Source organism: Pygocentrus nattereri, chromosome 6 (assembly GCF_015220715.1).
Source record: "Pygocentrus nattereri isolate fPygNat1 chromosome 6, fPygNat1.pri, whole genome shotgun sequence".
Taxonomy (NCBI): Eukaryota; Metazoa; Chordata; class Actinopteri; order Characiformes; family Serrasalmidae; genus Pygocentrus; species Pygocentrus nattereri.
Genome location: NC_051216.1, coordinates 47,603,570 through 47,620,798, shown reverse-complemented (window position 1 = coordinate 47,620,798; position 17,229 = coordinate 47,603,570). Strand labels below are relative to the sequence as shown.

At 45.0% G+C, this 17,229-nt stretch overlaps 1 protein-coding gene across 2 annotated transcripts in view; it reads left to right on the top strand.

Moving 5' to 3' along the window:
* Positions 1–15,581, top strand: part of glra2 (glycine receptor, alpha 2) — a 36,020-nt gene extending 20,439 nt beyond the window's left edge. For both annotated transcript variants that reach the window (XM_017723578.2, XM_017723579.2), the window contains exons 7-9: positions 1,771–1,985; positions 9,802–9,951; positions 12,567–15,581. In XM_017723578.2, the coding sequence (XP_017579067.1) occupies positions 1,771–1,985; positions 9,802–9,951; positions 12,567–12,842 (641 nt within the window). In that variant the 3' untranslated portion in view covers positions 12,843–15,581. The remainder of the gene's footprint in view (positions 1–1,770; positions 1,986–9,801; positions 9,952–12,566) is intronic.
* Positions 15,582–17,229: the final 1,648 nt, after the last annotated feature.

Below are 17,229 nucleotides of genomic sequence, written 5' to 3'. Positions count from 1 at the left end.
AGCTGCTAACCACCAAACACTAGAACACAAGTTAGAACACGAAGCTGCTGACCACCAAACACTAGAACACAAGTTAGAACACGATGCTGCTAACCACCAAACACTAGAACACACCAAGTCAGTCAGAACTCACACCGGCCAGTCAGGACCCACACCAAGTCAGTCAGGACCCACACCGGCCAGTCAGGACCCACACCAAGTCAGTCAGGACTCACACCAGCCAGTCAGAACTCACACCGGCCAGTCAGGACCCTCACCGACCAGTCAGGACCGACACCAAGTCAGTCAGGACCCACACCGGCCAGTCAGGACCCACACCAAGTCAGTCAGGACCCACGCCGGCCAGTCAGGACCCACACCAAGTCAGTCAGAACTCACACTGGCCAGTCAGGTCCCACACCAAGTCAGTCAGAACTCACACCGGCCAGTCAGGACCCACACCAAGTCAGTCAGGACTCACACCAGCCAGTCAGAACTCACACTGGCCAGTCAGGACCCTCACCGACCAGTCAGGACCCACACCAAGTCAGTCAGGACCCACACCGGCCAGTCAGGACCCACACCAAGTCAGTCAGGACCCACACCGGCCAGTCAGGACCCACACCAAGTCAGTCAGAACTCACACTGGCCAGTCAGGACCCTCACCGGCCAGTCAGGACCCACACCAAGTCAGTCAGAACTCACACTGGCCAGTCAGGACCCTCACCGGCCAGTCAGGACCCACACCAAGTCAGTCAGGACTCACACCAGCCAGTCAGAACTCACACTGGCCAGTCAGGACCCTCACCGGCCAGTCAGGACCCACACCAGCCAGTCAGAACTCACACCAAGTCAGTTAGGACCCACACCAGCCAGTCAGAACTCACACCGGCCAGTCAGGACCCACACCAGCCAGTCAGAACTCACACCAAGTCAGTTAGGACTCACACCAGCCAGTCAGAACTCACACCGGCCAGTCAGGACCCTCACCGGCTAGTCAGGACCCACACCAGCCAGTCAGAACTCACACCAAGTCAGTTAGGACCCACACCAGCCAGTCAGAACTCACACCAAGTCAGTTAGGACTCACACCAGCCAGTCAGAACTCACACCGGCCAGTCAGGACCCTCACCGGCCAGTCAGGACCCACACCAGCCAGTCAGAACTCACACCAAGTCAGTCAGGACTCACACCAGCCAGTCAGAACTCACACCGGCCAGTCAGGACCCTCACCGGCTAGTCAGGACCCACACCAGCCAGTCAGAACTCACACCAAGTCAGTTAGGACCCACACCAGCCAGTCAGAACTCACACTGGCCAGTCAGGACCCACACCGGCCAGTCAGGACCCTCACCGGCCAGTCAGGACCCACACCGGCCAGTCAGGACCCACACCAAGTCAGTCAGCACTCACACCAAGTCAGTCAGGACTCACACCAGCCAGTCAGAATTCACACTGGCCAGTCAGGACCCACACCAAGTCAGTCAGGACCCACACCAGCCAGTCAAAACCCACAGCAAGTCAGTCAGGACCCACACCAGCCAGTCAGAACTCAGACCAAGTCAGTCAGGACCCACACCAGCCAGTCAAAACCCACAGCAAGTCAGTCAGGACCCACACCAGCCAGTCAGAACTCAGACCAAGTCAGTTAGGACCCACAACAGCCAGTCAGAACTCACACCGGCCAGTCAGGACCCACACCAGCCAGTCAGGACCCAATTCATGGGAATTTTGTTTGAATTGATCACCAAACCAATAAACAACAGTTGGTTCCTTGTGCTCTGCTTCCAGGTAAGTTTACCTGCATTGAGGTGAAGTTCAAGCTGGAGAGGCAGATGGGTTACTACCTGATCCAGATGTACATCCCCAGCCTGCTCATCGTCATCCTCTCCTGGGTCTCCTTCTGGATTAACATGGACGCTGCTCCTGCCCGCGTGGCCCTGGGCATCACCACTGTCCTCACCATGACCACACAAAGCTCCGGCTCCAGAGCATCACTGCCCAAGGTACGATCAAAATCCGTTAACGATCCAAAATGATGTGCATGCGTGGAGAACCGCTTAGTGTAGACGTTACCATGACAACAGCATCAGTTTGTTGAGTCGAGTCAGAGCGAGATGAGCAGCAGTGAGCAGTGCTTGTGTTTTTAACTGTTTTAGCAAATTTTTAAATTGTCAGATTAACCTGTTTAATTTGTTTTTTGGACATTTCACAATGCCTCCAGTCCTAAACTGCCCATCACAACTTTTTAGAAGCAGGCTGGAGGCGTCTATTCCAGAATGAGTGTATAGATGAGTTAAAACATATCCTGAACATATCCTGTTCAAATGCGTCCCAAAGTACATTTATAAATGTTTGTTTGCATTTTACTTTACACACATATCAGCATATTATTCTTCAATAGCTACTGTCCTAAATTCCCTAATAACTGAAGTTGTCCAAGCGATCAGATATAAATGGCTTCTAGGTGTACGACCGAAGCATCGGCATCTAGCACAGCTGGTGTTCAAACCTGCTTCCCACTGGGACTCTTTTACCAAGCGTTCCGCTCCTGGGACCTCCGAGGCTTTCGAGAGATTGAGGTTAATTCACTAGTGTCTCATTTTTCTCAGAGCGTGTAGAAGTGTTTTAATCCCTGTGAGGCTTCGGTTCTTTACGTCTGATCTACAGCTGCCTAACTCCGTGTTCTTAATCTGCATATTCACGCTGTTCACTATTGACCGTCTGTGTAAGGAGTCATTAAGTGTGTAATTATCGGAAACTCAGCCAGCACTCTGTTAATGAACGAAGCGTAAAATTGTGAGCCGCTGATCTTTAAGCGTGATTTCCGAACGTCAGTCAATACAATCAATACAGTGTTATTTGTAATAGAACACTTACACCAAGCTGAACAGGTGGCTTGGGAACGCTCGTTCCTCTTTCCGGACAAAGCTGATGACCTGTTATTGTCCGAGTTGGGTTTTAGCGTCACCGAGAGGGCAGCGGTGCTAATGCTGTGCTAAATTAGACTTTTCGAACTCGATGTTTCCCATTTCCCATATATAAGGTTTCAAAAAACTCAAGGCTAGACAAAAACCGATGTTCACAGCAGTCCAGCACTCATTTAGCTGCAGTGTTTATAAAAACCTCTGGAAAAAGGCTTTTTACACTGGAATTTAAGAATGGTTACAAAGCGGTTCACTGTTCTTACTGTTATTCTACATGTTTTTTGTGACATTTTCACAGGTCGCAGTTTTAAAGCTAGAACCATGCACAATCGTAGAACCCTAATAAACTAGTGCTTTTGGGGCCAATTCAAACAACTGTACAGAGTTTGTTCAAACAAGCAATTCTGTTTGACTTGTATTACATTGAGAAAAAAAACACAATATTAGATTTTTTTACCTTTTGAACCTCATTCTTCTTTGCAAATACATGTTAATTCTAATTTGATGCCTGCAACATATTGCAAAAAGTTGAGAGAGGAGTACATTTACTACTATGTTACATCAGCTTTGGACCTAAAGCACAGACATCACTGAAAAAGATGTTGTCTAGAAGGCAGCCTATCGCTGTTGTGGGAAGAAAACCTTGTATCTTCAAAATGGGAACTTTACAGGAGAAGGAAAAAACATACTTTACTTTTAATGGAAGTCAATGGAACCAGAATTTTTTCCAAGTCATTTTGGGTCATTTCTTTTGGTCCATTCATCATGAAATTTCCACACAATGTAAAGACCCACAGGCATTTTCAAAATATGTCAAAAACTGAAAAACGACAAAAATAGAGATACAAAGTTTTCTTCTGACATCGATATGTTACCCCAGTATGTGTTCAGTGTTAGCAGTGCTTTCACAGATGTGGGTGTCACCCACTAAACCACAACAGCCCATGGCGTTGAATGTTATGTTCTTTGGTCCAGAGAGGACGACGTACATTATTTCCATTAACATTCTGAAAGTTCGACATTCCGTTTCAGATGAGCTCTAGCTCTGAGAATGTGCTCCACCCAAAAGGTGCTATGCAGAACCCTTTTCAAAACGTTTCTATATAGGGTTCCTGGTTCTACATACAACCAAAGAACCCTTGATGTTCAGATTCAGTAAATTGTCCTTCGTGCTGTAAGTCTTTCTCATTCCTTCTGTATTTGGAGCTACCGATTTAGAAATGTACGTTGTTTCTGTTTTACTTTCCCCCGAAAGTACATTTTGGCTCTACTTCCATCTACTTCAACTTCCATTTTCAAGATTTTTCACTTTCTTTTTTGACTGATTTAGACTTCTTTGACTGACTGTAGGAGCTAGAGCTGTTCTTTGTTGAGATTTGGGCTGAAATGTTCTGCTACTCCAAAGCCCGTGAGAACCACTTCAGGAGCAGTGAGTCATCTCCCTACAATCAGGCCAAGTCCCACAGTCTGGGTTGCACGAGTCCTCTGCTACGTCACAAACTCGGATCAAAGGAGCGCATGCTGTTGAATATTTAGCGAAGAGGACTCGGCGGACTCACGTTCAATGCAACAAAAGGCTCGATGTGCTGAGAGGACGGTTCTCCTGCTTTTGTCTGTTTGTTATTGTTTTTTGATGGTCAGCTCCACTTAACCTTTTCGGAACAGATCAGAAGCATGAGCGTGGCGGTTAGTGTGCCCAGCCTAATCATCGGTTTGCCCTTGAATTCAATTTAACAGCCATAACTGTAATAAATAAATGCATGTGTCATTATGCTAATCTGATTTTCAAGTGATCGCTCGGAAATGAAGGCGCTCATTACTCGACAGCCAATAAAGCCTTAATCATGCCATGCTTTGATTACAAACTGGAGATATATAATAGCGTATGCAGATGAGCGTGGGCGGACGTGGCAGCAGCATAATGGAGCATTAGAGCCGTGAAGGCGCTATTTTCCCTCAGACGTAGCGCGACTCCACAGGAGAGGTGATGGAGAAAACTTGGCTTCCTCACAAGCTCATCAGATCTGTGATCAAAGTCCCGATTAGTCGGGAAATCCCAGACTTATCAGACAAACAATGAGCATGAGCCAAAAGAAAGAGGCTAGTGAAGGCAGTTTGGGTAGACAGAAAAGAGCAGATACGTTTATGCTGGAAATACGGACTCTGCTCATGGTGTCTGCAGCTCCTTAAAAGGTCTTGATTAGTCTGAAATTGCATTTTTACAAATGAAAAGCCCTAAAAGTGGCCTTTAGTGGCGAAGTCTCATTTCCAGCCACCAAATAAACCATCTTCTGTTGCGTTTGCTGATTTCTGATGCCTTTTTCTTGATTGGCTGTTTCATGAAACAGAAGTTGAGATGCTTGCAACTTTTATGGCTGAGTTGCAGGATGCTTAATGTTATGCAAGTGCAATTTAGTTGCATGTAGGTTTCAAGCAACTAAAGTTGCATGAAAGTAAAGCCAGCCTTATTAACTCTTAAGCGATAAACTGCAATAAAGCAAACCAAACTCATCAAATCAGGTCTTTATGGAGCTGCTTTGAGCACTGGGGCTAAGTCATGCTGGAACAGGAAAGGTTCTTCCCCAAACTGCTCACACAAAGCTGGAAGCAGATAACTGTGATCAACATCACCCTTCACTGGAACTGAGGGGCCCAAACCCTGAAAAACAGCCCAGCTCATCATGCCTCCTCCACCAAACTTTACTGTTGGCACTCCAGAAGGTAACGTTCTCCTGGCTTCCACCAAACCCATATTCATCATCATACTGACAGATAGAGAAGCTGGTTCATCACTAAAGAGAACACGTTTCCACTGCTCCAGAGTCCAGTGGTGCCGCTCTACACCCCTCTGGCTGACACTTTGGCATTGCGCATAGTGATCTTAGGCTTGTGTGCAGCTGCTCAGCCGTGGAAACCCATTTCAGCTTCTGATGCAGAGCACTTGTGCTGATTTTGCTTCCAGAGGCAGTTGGGAGCTCTGTAGTGAGTTCCACAGAGGATAGATGAGTTTTAAGCACTTCAGGACTCGGCAGCCCCACTGTGGTCTGAGCTGTTGTCACTTCTATATCACAATGATAACACTTACAGCTGACTGGGGCAGATCTAGCAGGGCAGATATTTCAGGAACAATACTTAAGATGGGTGTCCACATCCTTATGACCATATAAATTAAACGGACCAGCAGGTCTACATGTCTAAAGCAGTAACTGTATGGCATAAAGAAGCACAGTTATTTATAGCATACAAAATAATTCAGTGAAACTGAATCCCACAGAAAAATGAATTCTTAAAAGCTCAGCATTTTGATGTGACTTGCTTTAACATTCAACGCGAGTGGAGTTTCGCTCTCGGCTCAGAGATCAGTCTCAGTCAGCAGAGACGTTATCACAGGAGGAGATAGTTCACTGACTGAAATATGAATGGAGGAGCTTATATCGCTCAGCACGGCACCGTATCACAGAAGGCCTCCTTCAATTAAAGGAGCCACTTGCCTTCTTGGTGCTCCTTAAAGGGGAATTCTGTCTATTTTTCTGCATAACTCAGAGTGTGAGGTGTAATCAGAGAGATCCAGAGGGTTTGGTGTGCAGTGGTTCAGACGTCTGTACAGTGGTGGTGATGGGAACCAGGGGTCGCCATGACTACAACACAGATATAGACACTTTATTTACTATTTTTACTACTATTTTTGTCTCACAACATCCTGCAGGCATTCCTCCGCCATGATTGGGTGTTAGTGACAGTAAATTAATATTATTACTGTTATTATGTTTATACAATCAAAGTAAAACAAATCAAATTAAACTCATACATCAATAAATAAACATATATTAAATAAATAATAGTAATAAGTATGTTAAAAAATGACAAAAAGGTTAAAAAATGTTTTTACCCACTTTAGGAAAGTTTTTTAATATTACGAATTGTGACTAAACAAGTATTATTATTATTATTATTATTATTATTATTATTATTACTACTACTGTTCTTTTCCAGTGAACCCACTCTGCTGTTTACATTATTGAGAAGCTTCTACTTGAAATGTAGCACAGTCTTCCAAGTTCTGCACTTTCCCAGGAAAAAACGTTCATTTCGAGGCTATAAAGCAGGAGGTGTCCAGTCGGCCGGTGTGGCTGCAGGTTTTCACTGTAAACAAGCTGATTCCACTTGTTTAATCAATCGGTCAGTCTTCAAACAAATGATCATGTGAGTTCCTGCTCTCTTGGAACGAGCGACTGCAGCCCTCTGCGGATAAGATTACAAGCCCCTGTTATAAAGTGATTGTGAAGCCTGTGTTTTACTTCAGCTGCGCCCCAAACCGCATACTAGCACACTAGATAAGGTTAAAGAGTGTGGTAGCATTAGACGTGCACTCATCCGTGTAGTAGATGAAGTGTAGAAGTGTGTGGTGTAATAGAACAGCAGCTCCGGTGGCTGATTAAAGCTGCTCTTCTTCAAAGCTCACTGTGTTTATAACGTACCTGAATGAAACTCCTCCAGCACTTTTTAAGGTGGAATGGAAAATTCAAATAAGAAGCCGAGTTTAGTTTCATGTACATGCGTGTGGTTAATATTGAAGCTACAAAGCAGGGGCGTCCAGTCGGCGCTGGTGTGGCTGCAGGTTTTCACTGTAAACACAGCTGAATCCATTTGTTCAATCAATCGGTCAGTCTTCAAACAACTGACCACGTGGACCAAAGGACAGGCAGTCCAGTTTCTGCAGCAAAGCACAGGGTCATATTGTGATGTAAATGGCTCAGATGTGCCTTTTTTGGACTGAAGATGCCCTGAAATGAATGGAAGTGAAAGGGGAGCTTCTCTAATGGTCCCGTTGTGCCTCAGAAGCTCACAGGTTAAACAAAGCAACTGAACACCCTTGTGCTGTGACATCACAACCTCAACTAACTGGCAGCCTGGCACAATATATTCAGCCTTCACGCCTCTAGTGAGTGGTTAAAAGTGCATATGTTGGTATTCATGGACATAAAAAGAGCCACAATATTGGTCAGAAAAAGTATTTTTCAACGAGATATCTTCCCCAAATGTGCTATATATGTATGTGCTGTAAATCTTTGCAGAACCTTTTTGAAAATGGTTCTTCCACTGTTACAATGTCGAGCTTGTAATAGCAGAAGAACCCTTTTCAAAAAGAACCATATACAACACATTCTCCATCAATCTGAAGAACAATTTCCTTCTACATGGAACCCCTGGTCCTATCATCTTATCCACTGGCATCTTATTCACAAGCACAACATGCACTATATTTCCAAAAGTATTCACTCCCCCATCCAGATCACTGAATTCAGGTGTTCCAGTCACTTCCATGGCCACAGGTGTATAAAGCCGAGCCCCTAGGCCTGCAGACTGCTTCTACAGACATTAGTGAAAGAATAGGTCGCTCTCAGGAGGTCAGTGAATTCCAGCGTGGTGCCGTGATCGGACGCCACCTGTGCAGCAAGTCCAGTCGTGAAATTTCCTCACTACTAAATATTCCACAGTCCACTGTCAGTGGGATTATAACAAAGTGGAAGCGATTGGGAACGACAGCAACTCAGCCACGAAGTGGACGCCACGTAAAATGACAGAGCGGTCAGCGGATGCTGAGGGGCATAGAGCGCAGAGGTCACCGACTTTCTGCAGAGTCAATCACTACAGACCTCCAAACTTCATGTGGCCTTCAGATCAGCTCAAGAACAGCATAGAGAGCTTCATGGAATGGGTTTCCATGGCCGAGCAGCTGCATCCAAGCCTTACATCACCAAGCGCAGTGCAAAGCGTGGAATGCAGTGGTGTAAAGCGCCGCCACTGGACTCTAGAGCAGTGGAGACGAGTTCTCTAGAGTGGCCAATCACGCTTCTCCGTCTGGAAATCCGATGGACGGTCTAGGTTTGGTGGTTGCCAGGAGACGGTACTTGTCTGACTGCATTGTGCCGAGTGTAAAGTTTTTGGTGGAGGGGGGATTATGGTGTTTTTAATGGGGACCAGGTGAGGTCAATCAGGTCACTTCCTGATTGGCTTCTCTTGTGGTGGATAGCAGGAATGTGCAGAACTTTTAGAACCATATACAACACGTTCTCCATCAATCTGAAGAACCATTTCACCATGCAAAGGATGACTCAAGCATGCAAATGGTTCTTCTGAGTGTTCAGAACCATCTTTTTAAGAGCGCAGCTTGGCAGCATCGTGTGATCGATGGAGATCTTGCGAACAGATGGGAAGGTGACACGACTTAAAGGCACAGTAACGTTCTAAGACAGAAAGAGACGTTGGAGAGTGGTCATGTAAAATCAAATTAGCATGTTTTTGGTTGGAAAAAAGAAAGAAAAATGTAGGATATGGGCCCTTTAATATGACCAGGGAGCCGGTACGAGTTGATTTTGATTTCAGATGGACTCTCAGTGATCATGTAATGTAAAATGAATGTATAACAAAACAATAACAGGTCAAAACGTCTAAAGGTTCTTGTGGAAAGATCATGCATGAGAAATGTACAGAATCTGTTAGAAATGGTTCTGTTCAGGTACGTTTTTTGTTCATCAAGGTACAAACAGTGTAGATGTTCCCTCAAAGCTCCAACGGCAGGTCTAAGGTCTGATTGTGGAGCTTAAATCAGTTCCTCCAGGTGAAAAGTTGGTATTTGTTCCTTTTCATAACCGAATGTTTTAAAACAGAGCAGTAGAGTAAAAGCCTGGAGGCGAGGCGGGATGTGTGGAGTCAGTCCAGCTTAGAACAGATCATTTCAGTGGATTATGGTTCAGTTATGTTTCCTGACTAAAGGTACTGAGATGGAGCCTTGAGGGTTCCACCCCAGTGACAGAGCGGAACTGACCCAGACACAGTCTAGTACCTTTATTTCTGAGACTGCGGTACTAAACTGGTATTTCTCCTCGTACAGGTTTCCTATGTGAAGGCCATCGACATCTGGATGGCGGTGTGTCTGCTGTTTGTCTTCGCCGCTTTGCTGGAATATGCGGGAGTGAACTTTGTATCCAGGCAACAGAAAGAGTTCCTCCGGCTGAAACGAAGGCAAAAGCGAAATCTCAAGGTACCAACACTGATCTAATAACGTGAAACAGAAGCCAAGTCCAAACAGCCAGAGCTGACACGCCGAAACGGCTCTCCAACACCAGCAACGCTCGGAATCAGTGTACAAACACTAATGTCCAGAGACAAGGTGCGGACATCAGTGCAGCACTGCATAAGGCAGGAAAGGCTGCGGCAGATCTCTGAGCCGTCGGCTCTCCTGAGTGAGGAGCAGCACAGGCGTCTTCTGATGATGCAAGTCGCCATCATTTGGCAGGCAGTCAATTTGTCGCTGTTCAAAAACTAAATCGAGCGGTGCCGGCTAAAAGGGATAAGCATTATCCTCACAGACAGGGAAGCATTAACTCTAAAGTGCTGAATAATTTACTCAATCAAAAGCAGTCTCTGGCTTAATAATGAACTGTGTGGACCTCTGGAGCGAAGCGGCATCAGTGTACAGTACTGCAAACGTCAGAGACCACCTTTCATTATTCATTGCCAGTGAAAATGGCTATTAAATACAAATTCAACACCAGGGAAAGAATCAGAGACAGAAAATTACAGAAAAGCCTCAATAACTAACTCTAATCTCAGCTGTGTGAGAGTCAGTGAGTCACTCTTTACCTTATTCAAGCTCCGTTCTTCTCAGGAGACCCACTTTCAGCTCCTCAAAGAACCTGCAGACACGCCTCCAGAGCTCAGTCTGAGAAGCTGGTTGATGATTTTCTGAACTAATCAAAACCATTCAGTGGTGCTGAGGTCTGGGGCGGTCAGTCCATCGTCCAGCTTCTTTGTTTGATGTGTCCGTCTCCTTTTCTCACTGAGGTTCTTCTTGATCAGCTACACGTCCTTTCAGACCCACAGCGCTGAGTGGTCTTCTCACAGTGGAAGGATGGACAGAAACACCTGTGGATGTTTTCAGATCTGAAGCAGCTTGATCTTCTCCTCTCTCTCAGAGATCAAAGCGCTCAGTGCTGTTTATCTGATGGGGGCAGTTTTGGGGTCGACCAGGTCTTCCAGGTGGTTGTTAGGAGACATTTTCTCTGTAGCTGTTGATCATTTTTTGAAACCCAGTTTTGAGAACTTATTTCTCATACAAGTGGATTATCTTATATCTGATCTCCTCAGAAATATCTGCTGAAAATAAAACGTATACGGTGGTCTGGCTTTTGCACAGCACTGTGTATGGATCATTCTACTGAACGAAATCAGAGATGAAAACACATTTTGGACTGTTAACTCCTTTTGCTTTGACTGACCCTATACCTTCAGATGTTTATATTAATTACAACCAAATGGCTCAACGTTCCATTTCATCATTCCAAATAAATTAATAATGCATCCAAAACTTTATCAAATGTTTCAGTGGTGGCAGTTTTATCTAATTTTGAGTAGAACTCAAACAAACAGCCAGTACATGACTAGCAGACAGCTTTGAACAGCTGTAAAAACACAAAATCCGATTTTTCATTGAAACAAAAACGTTACTGAACTGAAGACAACGTGCCGCTGTAGTGAGAATTCTTAATGCTCCACACCGATTTTCAGATTTTACATTTACGGTATTCAGCTGACGCTTTTATCCAGAGCGACTTACAGTTTGATCATTTTACACAGGGAGGTGTTAGGAGTCTTGCCTAAGGACACTTACTGGTATAGTGTAGGCAGTTACCCAGGCGGGGCACTGAACCCCAGTCTACAGCACAGAATCCTGAGGTGTTACCCACTACACTATCCCAACTTTGGAACACATTTCCTTCAAAACAATGGGATCTAACTGCTCACCATGTGGTCATGAGGGACAGGGATGGAGCCCCACTTCTGGCTCTGAAATGCAAGGGAGTGGCTAAAACGAGGCTCCACCTATAGACTAAAACTCAGTTTCAGTAGTGACATGAAAAAGGTTTTTTATTTAAAAATGAAACCCCTTTCAACTTCACTTAAAAAATGTTGTATATATTTCCTTATTATTATCTCCATTAATGCCTTGGGCTTTAATAGATCAGAACATAATCTGAGTATTCCATATTTTTTTAGTTGTAGGACTGCAGTCTGAACTAATTCAGTCTGTCTATGCAAAGCGTTCCGACGTCCTAAAGGCGCTTGCAGGGTATTCTGAATGCAAATGAAGCAGGCAAGGCTGAGCTCCTCTTAAGAGCTCCGCTCTGGACGCGAGACGCTGGAATTAATGCTGCGGAAAAAATCATCTCTCCTCTTTTAGGTAAACCGTAATAAACACAGCATTAGAGGAGCGAACAACGAGGTCAGTCCGTGTTATTGAAAAGTGTGTCAGGCTGTCCGTGGGGATTCCTCTGGATGGTTAAATAAATGAAAAGGCCTCAGTTGGCGACTTGCACTAATTTGTAGCGAGGAACTTCCGCACCCCTACAGGAAAGTTTGGGGCACTACACCTGGGACACGGTTTGGCTCATTTCAGCCAAAAAGGAGTAAAGAGGGGATGAAAAAGACAAATGCTTCATTCCGCTCATTAAGAACTCACTGCAAATTAGCCAAGCGAGCGTCTTCGTTAACACGGCATGCCCTGTGGCATCGGTGTGATTTTCCTGTTCTGTTTGTCTGTTTTCGTGTCCCGTCACGAATGAATGATGGCTCTTCTTTTTTTCTGTGGATGTCCAGGAGGAGGAGCTGAGGGAGGGACGTTTCCATTTCTCCGGCTACAGCATGGCTCCGTGCATGAAAGACGGTGCGGCGGTGAAAAGCGCCACGGCTGATGCCGTCCAGCAGCCGTCCATCCTGAAGGACGCCGAGCACAACAGGAGGAAGTTCGTGGACAGAGCGAAGAGAATCGACACCATCTCCCGAGCGGCCTTCCCTCTGGCCTTCCTCATCTTCAACATCTTCTACTGGATCACTTACAAAATAATCCGACACGGGACCGCCGCCAAAGTGTAGCGGCCGCGCATGCTTCGGAAAAGGCGCTTCTGCGGAGAAACAGCAAACGAGGAAAAGCTCGGTGTGGGAGGAGGCTGGTTTCTGCGGAGGTGTCTCGTTTTCAATCAGGGATAAAAGCATGAACAGAATGGGTGGACGATTGTTGGACGATGATGCTGAACGTTCCAAAGGCAGCCAGTGCGCTGAAGCGAAGGAGAACATGTTGAGTAATTTAGAAGACCTGTTCCTTACCAAGCTCAGCGCAGTCCAGAAGTAACTGGACAGTGGCACATTGGCTATGAAGTGAAACGACTGTGAGGTTTAAGGTCAGGATGTAAATGAAGGGCATTTATAACTATATTTGGTGAAACAATCACAGTGACCAAAATGAATAGGAGTCTTCATTCGTCCCAATTAGTATCCGGTTGTGACCAATGAGTTCTGGAAGTCTGTAGCCTCTAGATTTAGAGACGCTTCTGAGGTCTGCCATTAGTTGTGGATTTTCTGTCCACTTCATTTTTGCCAGTTTTAAAATGTGCATTAAAAACCTGGAATTAAAAGCCAGGAATTAAAAAAAAGTCAAAATATTGCAAAAGAAACGAGTTGTTTTAAGCAGAAAAGCTGGTTTATTGATAATGAGAATGTGAAAACTGGTGAATCAGGAAGGAGATTTTTTTAAGGTAAGTGTTGATGAAGCAGGTGGGTCTGGCTTGCAGTCGATCCCAAAAAGAATCGTTTCCTTAATTCCAGGCATTCGGGAATCGAGAGTGGGTTCCAAAGCTTTCAGTTCCACAGTGACACGTCTGCCTGCACCAGCAAACACGAGGAGAAATTCTGCTGCCACTGTCTAACCTAGTGTTTCTTAAACACTGGGCTATGATTTGACCACATAAACATGAGCATGAATACTATCTTCTGCACAAAGTCTTGCGCTGACCAACGACGCTATGTAAAACAGGGCCAGTTAGAGCGGCGTGGACGCATTAATAAGCAGAATGAACAAGCAATTTTCGGTTGGTTTATCATGGTTGACACTTCACCACCATTACCGTTCCACATCAAAGTGACCATAAAATATTGATTCGTTAAACAGGAATGACATCTTGGCACTTCTGAGCTCTAAAAAGAAGTAAGTAACCAAAATTTCTCCACTGATGAAACAAGAGCTCCTCTTTCTCTTTGGGTCCAAGTTTGGATCCTCAGATCACAGATTTAAGAACCCTGGGTCTGGGCAGTACTCCCTTCCACAGGTCACACATCGACAGTCCGGCCTTCTTTTATTCTAGACGTAGTGTAAAATTAATGGAAAATGGACAATTTATAACAAAAAATGGGCAGAAACTGCATCACCAGTGCCGGAACATCCACTTGTTGAACTATGTGCATCTTAGCCAGTCCTTGTTGGCTCCACCCTTTGGAAGAAACGCCCCCAAACTGCATATACATTAGACTAAAAACAGCATTTTTTGTGGTTGTTATCTAGTTTGTTTGTTTTACACAGTAAACCACTTACATTTATTAAGTGACCCTTATTAGTCCCGCACCACATACACACGAGTGAGCACGTACACTAGCGGGCAGTAAGCACACTTGCCCGTAGTGGTGGGCAGCCCTATTCGCAGTGACCGGGGAGCAGTTGGGGGTTAGGTGCCTTGATCAAGAGCACTTCCGTCACGTACCATTGGCTCAGGGGATCGAACTGGCAAGTTCCCCACCTTCCAGCCCATGACTGCCTCTCTACTGCATTCATGGCATTTGGCAGACGCTCTTTTCCAGATTGACTTACAATTCAATCATTTGACACAGGTTGGGCGAAGGTGGTGTTGGGAGTCTTGCCCAAGGACTCTTATTGGTATAGTGTAGGGTGCTTGAACCCCAGTCTACAGTGCAGAAGGCAGAGGTGCTACCCACTAAACTACTCCAACCACAGTTAAATCACTTTAACCATTTAATCAGTTAATGTTTTGGCTGTTATCGATTTATTTGTATATTTGTGAATCAACTTTTCTTTGGCTCTCTTGTGCATGAACTAATGCTGCAATGACGACAGTCTATTACCAACTATTGTTGGTTCCCTATAAGGAACTATAAGGGCTGTATTTCCTATGTGGTTCACCTAATATGAATGTAAATACCCTCTTAAAATGTTGACATTCTGTACGGTTTCATTTCAGAGCCACTGTCCAGTTACTTATTGAGTGCACTGTAAACACAGTTATTGGCCAAATGTTGATGTGACAGTGTTGCCACACTATTTGTATGAGCCTCAAACACAACATTCCATCGGTTTGTACGACAGGGAAGCCCAGATTTTTACGAGATTTCATACAAAAGGATGATTATGGGTTTTATACTGTTGTCTTTTGGCTTCTGACAGTTTGTACGGATTCCGTCACAAGTCCTTCCTCTCGTTAGGCAGAGAAACGCCTGCGTGCTCGTTCACTAAATCCTCGGGACGTGTGAAGTTCAATTCCAAGGCCGCGAGCAAAGCATCCCGATTGTTGGAACCCTTAAGCCTTAGACGAGACACGCTGAGTAGGATGCGTTTCTATTTCCTCACACTTCTGATGCAACGTTCAAAAGCATTTCTTTTACCGCTCAAGTAAAACGGCTGGTGTTTTCAACAACACGTGAAAGTAAACCTTGTAGTCACAAATGCGAAATGTGTCTCCTGGTGTTTAATTGCTGTGTGGAACATGAAAACGCCCTCCAGGGAAGTGGCTGGAAATACAAGGCTAATAAAATGTCACATATACCCGACATTTTTCATCCTACCTGCTGACCTATTACTTGCCTGAACATTTTCTAAATGCCACTGCTGGACGTCAGAGAGGAGCAAACACCGAACGGCTGATTCTCCTCAGCAATGTGGTCGTTTAAGCCCAGGAAGGCTCACCTATGAGGGGAATGGAGGTGGGAAACAAAGGAAAATGAAAAACTTAGAGCGTTATCTGAAATGAGCTGTACAGTGAGGGGAACTGTTGTTTTGGCTGTTTAATATGCCTCCACTGCATATTATTCACTTCAGACTGACTTTAAATAAATATGTGTTCACCAGCATAAACAAAGATGTGGTCGAAAAGCAAAACCAACATAGGAAAAGTATTAAGACAAAACAAACGAATAACGTTATTTATTTTTAAAGATGTAATTAGCTTTTGTTTGTTTATTTCTTTCCCATGACTCTTAGCAAACTGTCTTCAATTCCCCAAGGCCACCAAAATGCTGCAGAGATCAGCGTTTAATCTCATCTAACGCTCCGAATTCAGGTCATGAAGGCCCTGCTAATTAGCTGATGGGCTGAATCAGGGGTGTTTAATGAGGCAGTATGCAGTGTTTTGGCCTGCAAGGACTGGAGCCTGACACATGTGGTCTAGGCTGACCGTACCAGGTCTAGGCTGACCGTAATGTCTTCCGGGTTTCTCAAACACTAGGGGGCGCTCCTGAGCGAGTCCAAAATGAATGGGTTGATATGGAGCTTTTGAGTGAAAACAGTTTATAAACGCTGAAACATTTTTAATGTAAAAGAATTCCTTCATTTCTTGAACAGTGTAAAACATTTTAACACATTTAAGAGCTTTTAAACTCGAGTTACAGGAGTATATGAGGAGTCTCATGTGCGTTCATGACCTCAGTGAGCGCGAACAGCCAATGAGGTGCTCCGCTCGCCCGTCAATCATCCCGCTCTAGCAGTAAAGCCCCGCCTCCTGCTGCCCAAAACCCGTTTACTGTAGAATAAAGGAAACAAACAGGAGAGATTTCTCTGTTTTTTAGTGAAACTCGTCCTCCTACTGTCTAAAACTAAAGGAAAGTTCTGGTTCAGGGATTAGAAACTATTTTAACTGCTCGTTTTTAGCCGTTGAGCTCCATTCACTCCCATTCATTGAGGACTCACTCGTGGGCGCCCTCTGCTATTTTGCTGACTTAATATAACAGGGGAAATAAGAAGTGGCCAGACTCCTCATAAACCGGCCTCTTGTTCACGGACATGTCCTCTTTCTGGGACCTAAAAAATGGCTCCTGTCGGGATTTCTAGATCGCCAAAAATAATCAGGATTGGGCTTTTGCTTTCCACAGTCGCCCGCTCATTGTGTACAAACTGGTTTGACCTTTTTCTATCAATCTGCTTCTTGCCACCACCACTGGCCGGTCACATACACACCCTTCATCCCAACATCGGTCAAACTGCATCTTATTCATTACCTCCAGCACCAAAGCAACAGCTGACAGGCAGAGCTGTGGCCTGAATGGCATAAAAATGTCCAAAGGCAAACATAAATTCACGAATGAATTACAGAATTTATGTTTTCATCTCGGTCAGGCAGCAGAATGCATGACCTGCAAAGCTGGCGCGTACATGTCAGGGTCAAAAAAAGGTGCTAGTGATCTAGAAGCACACCTGAGCACA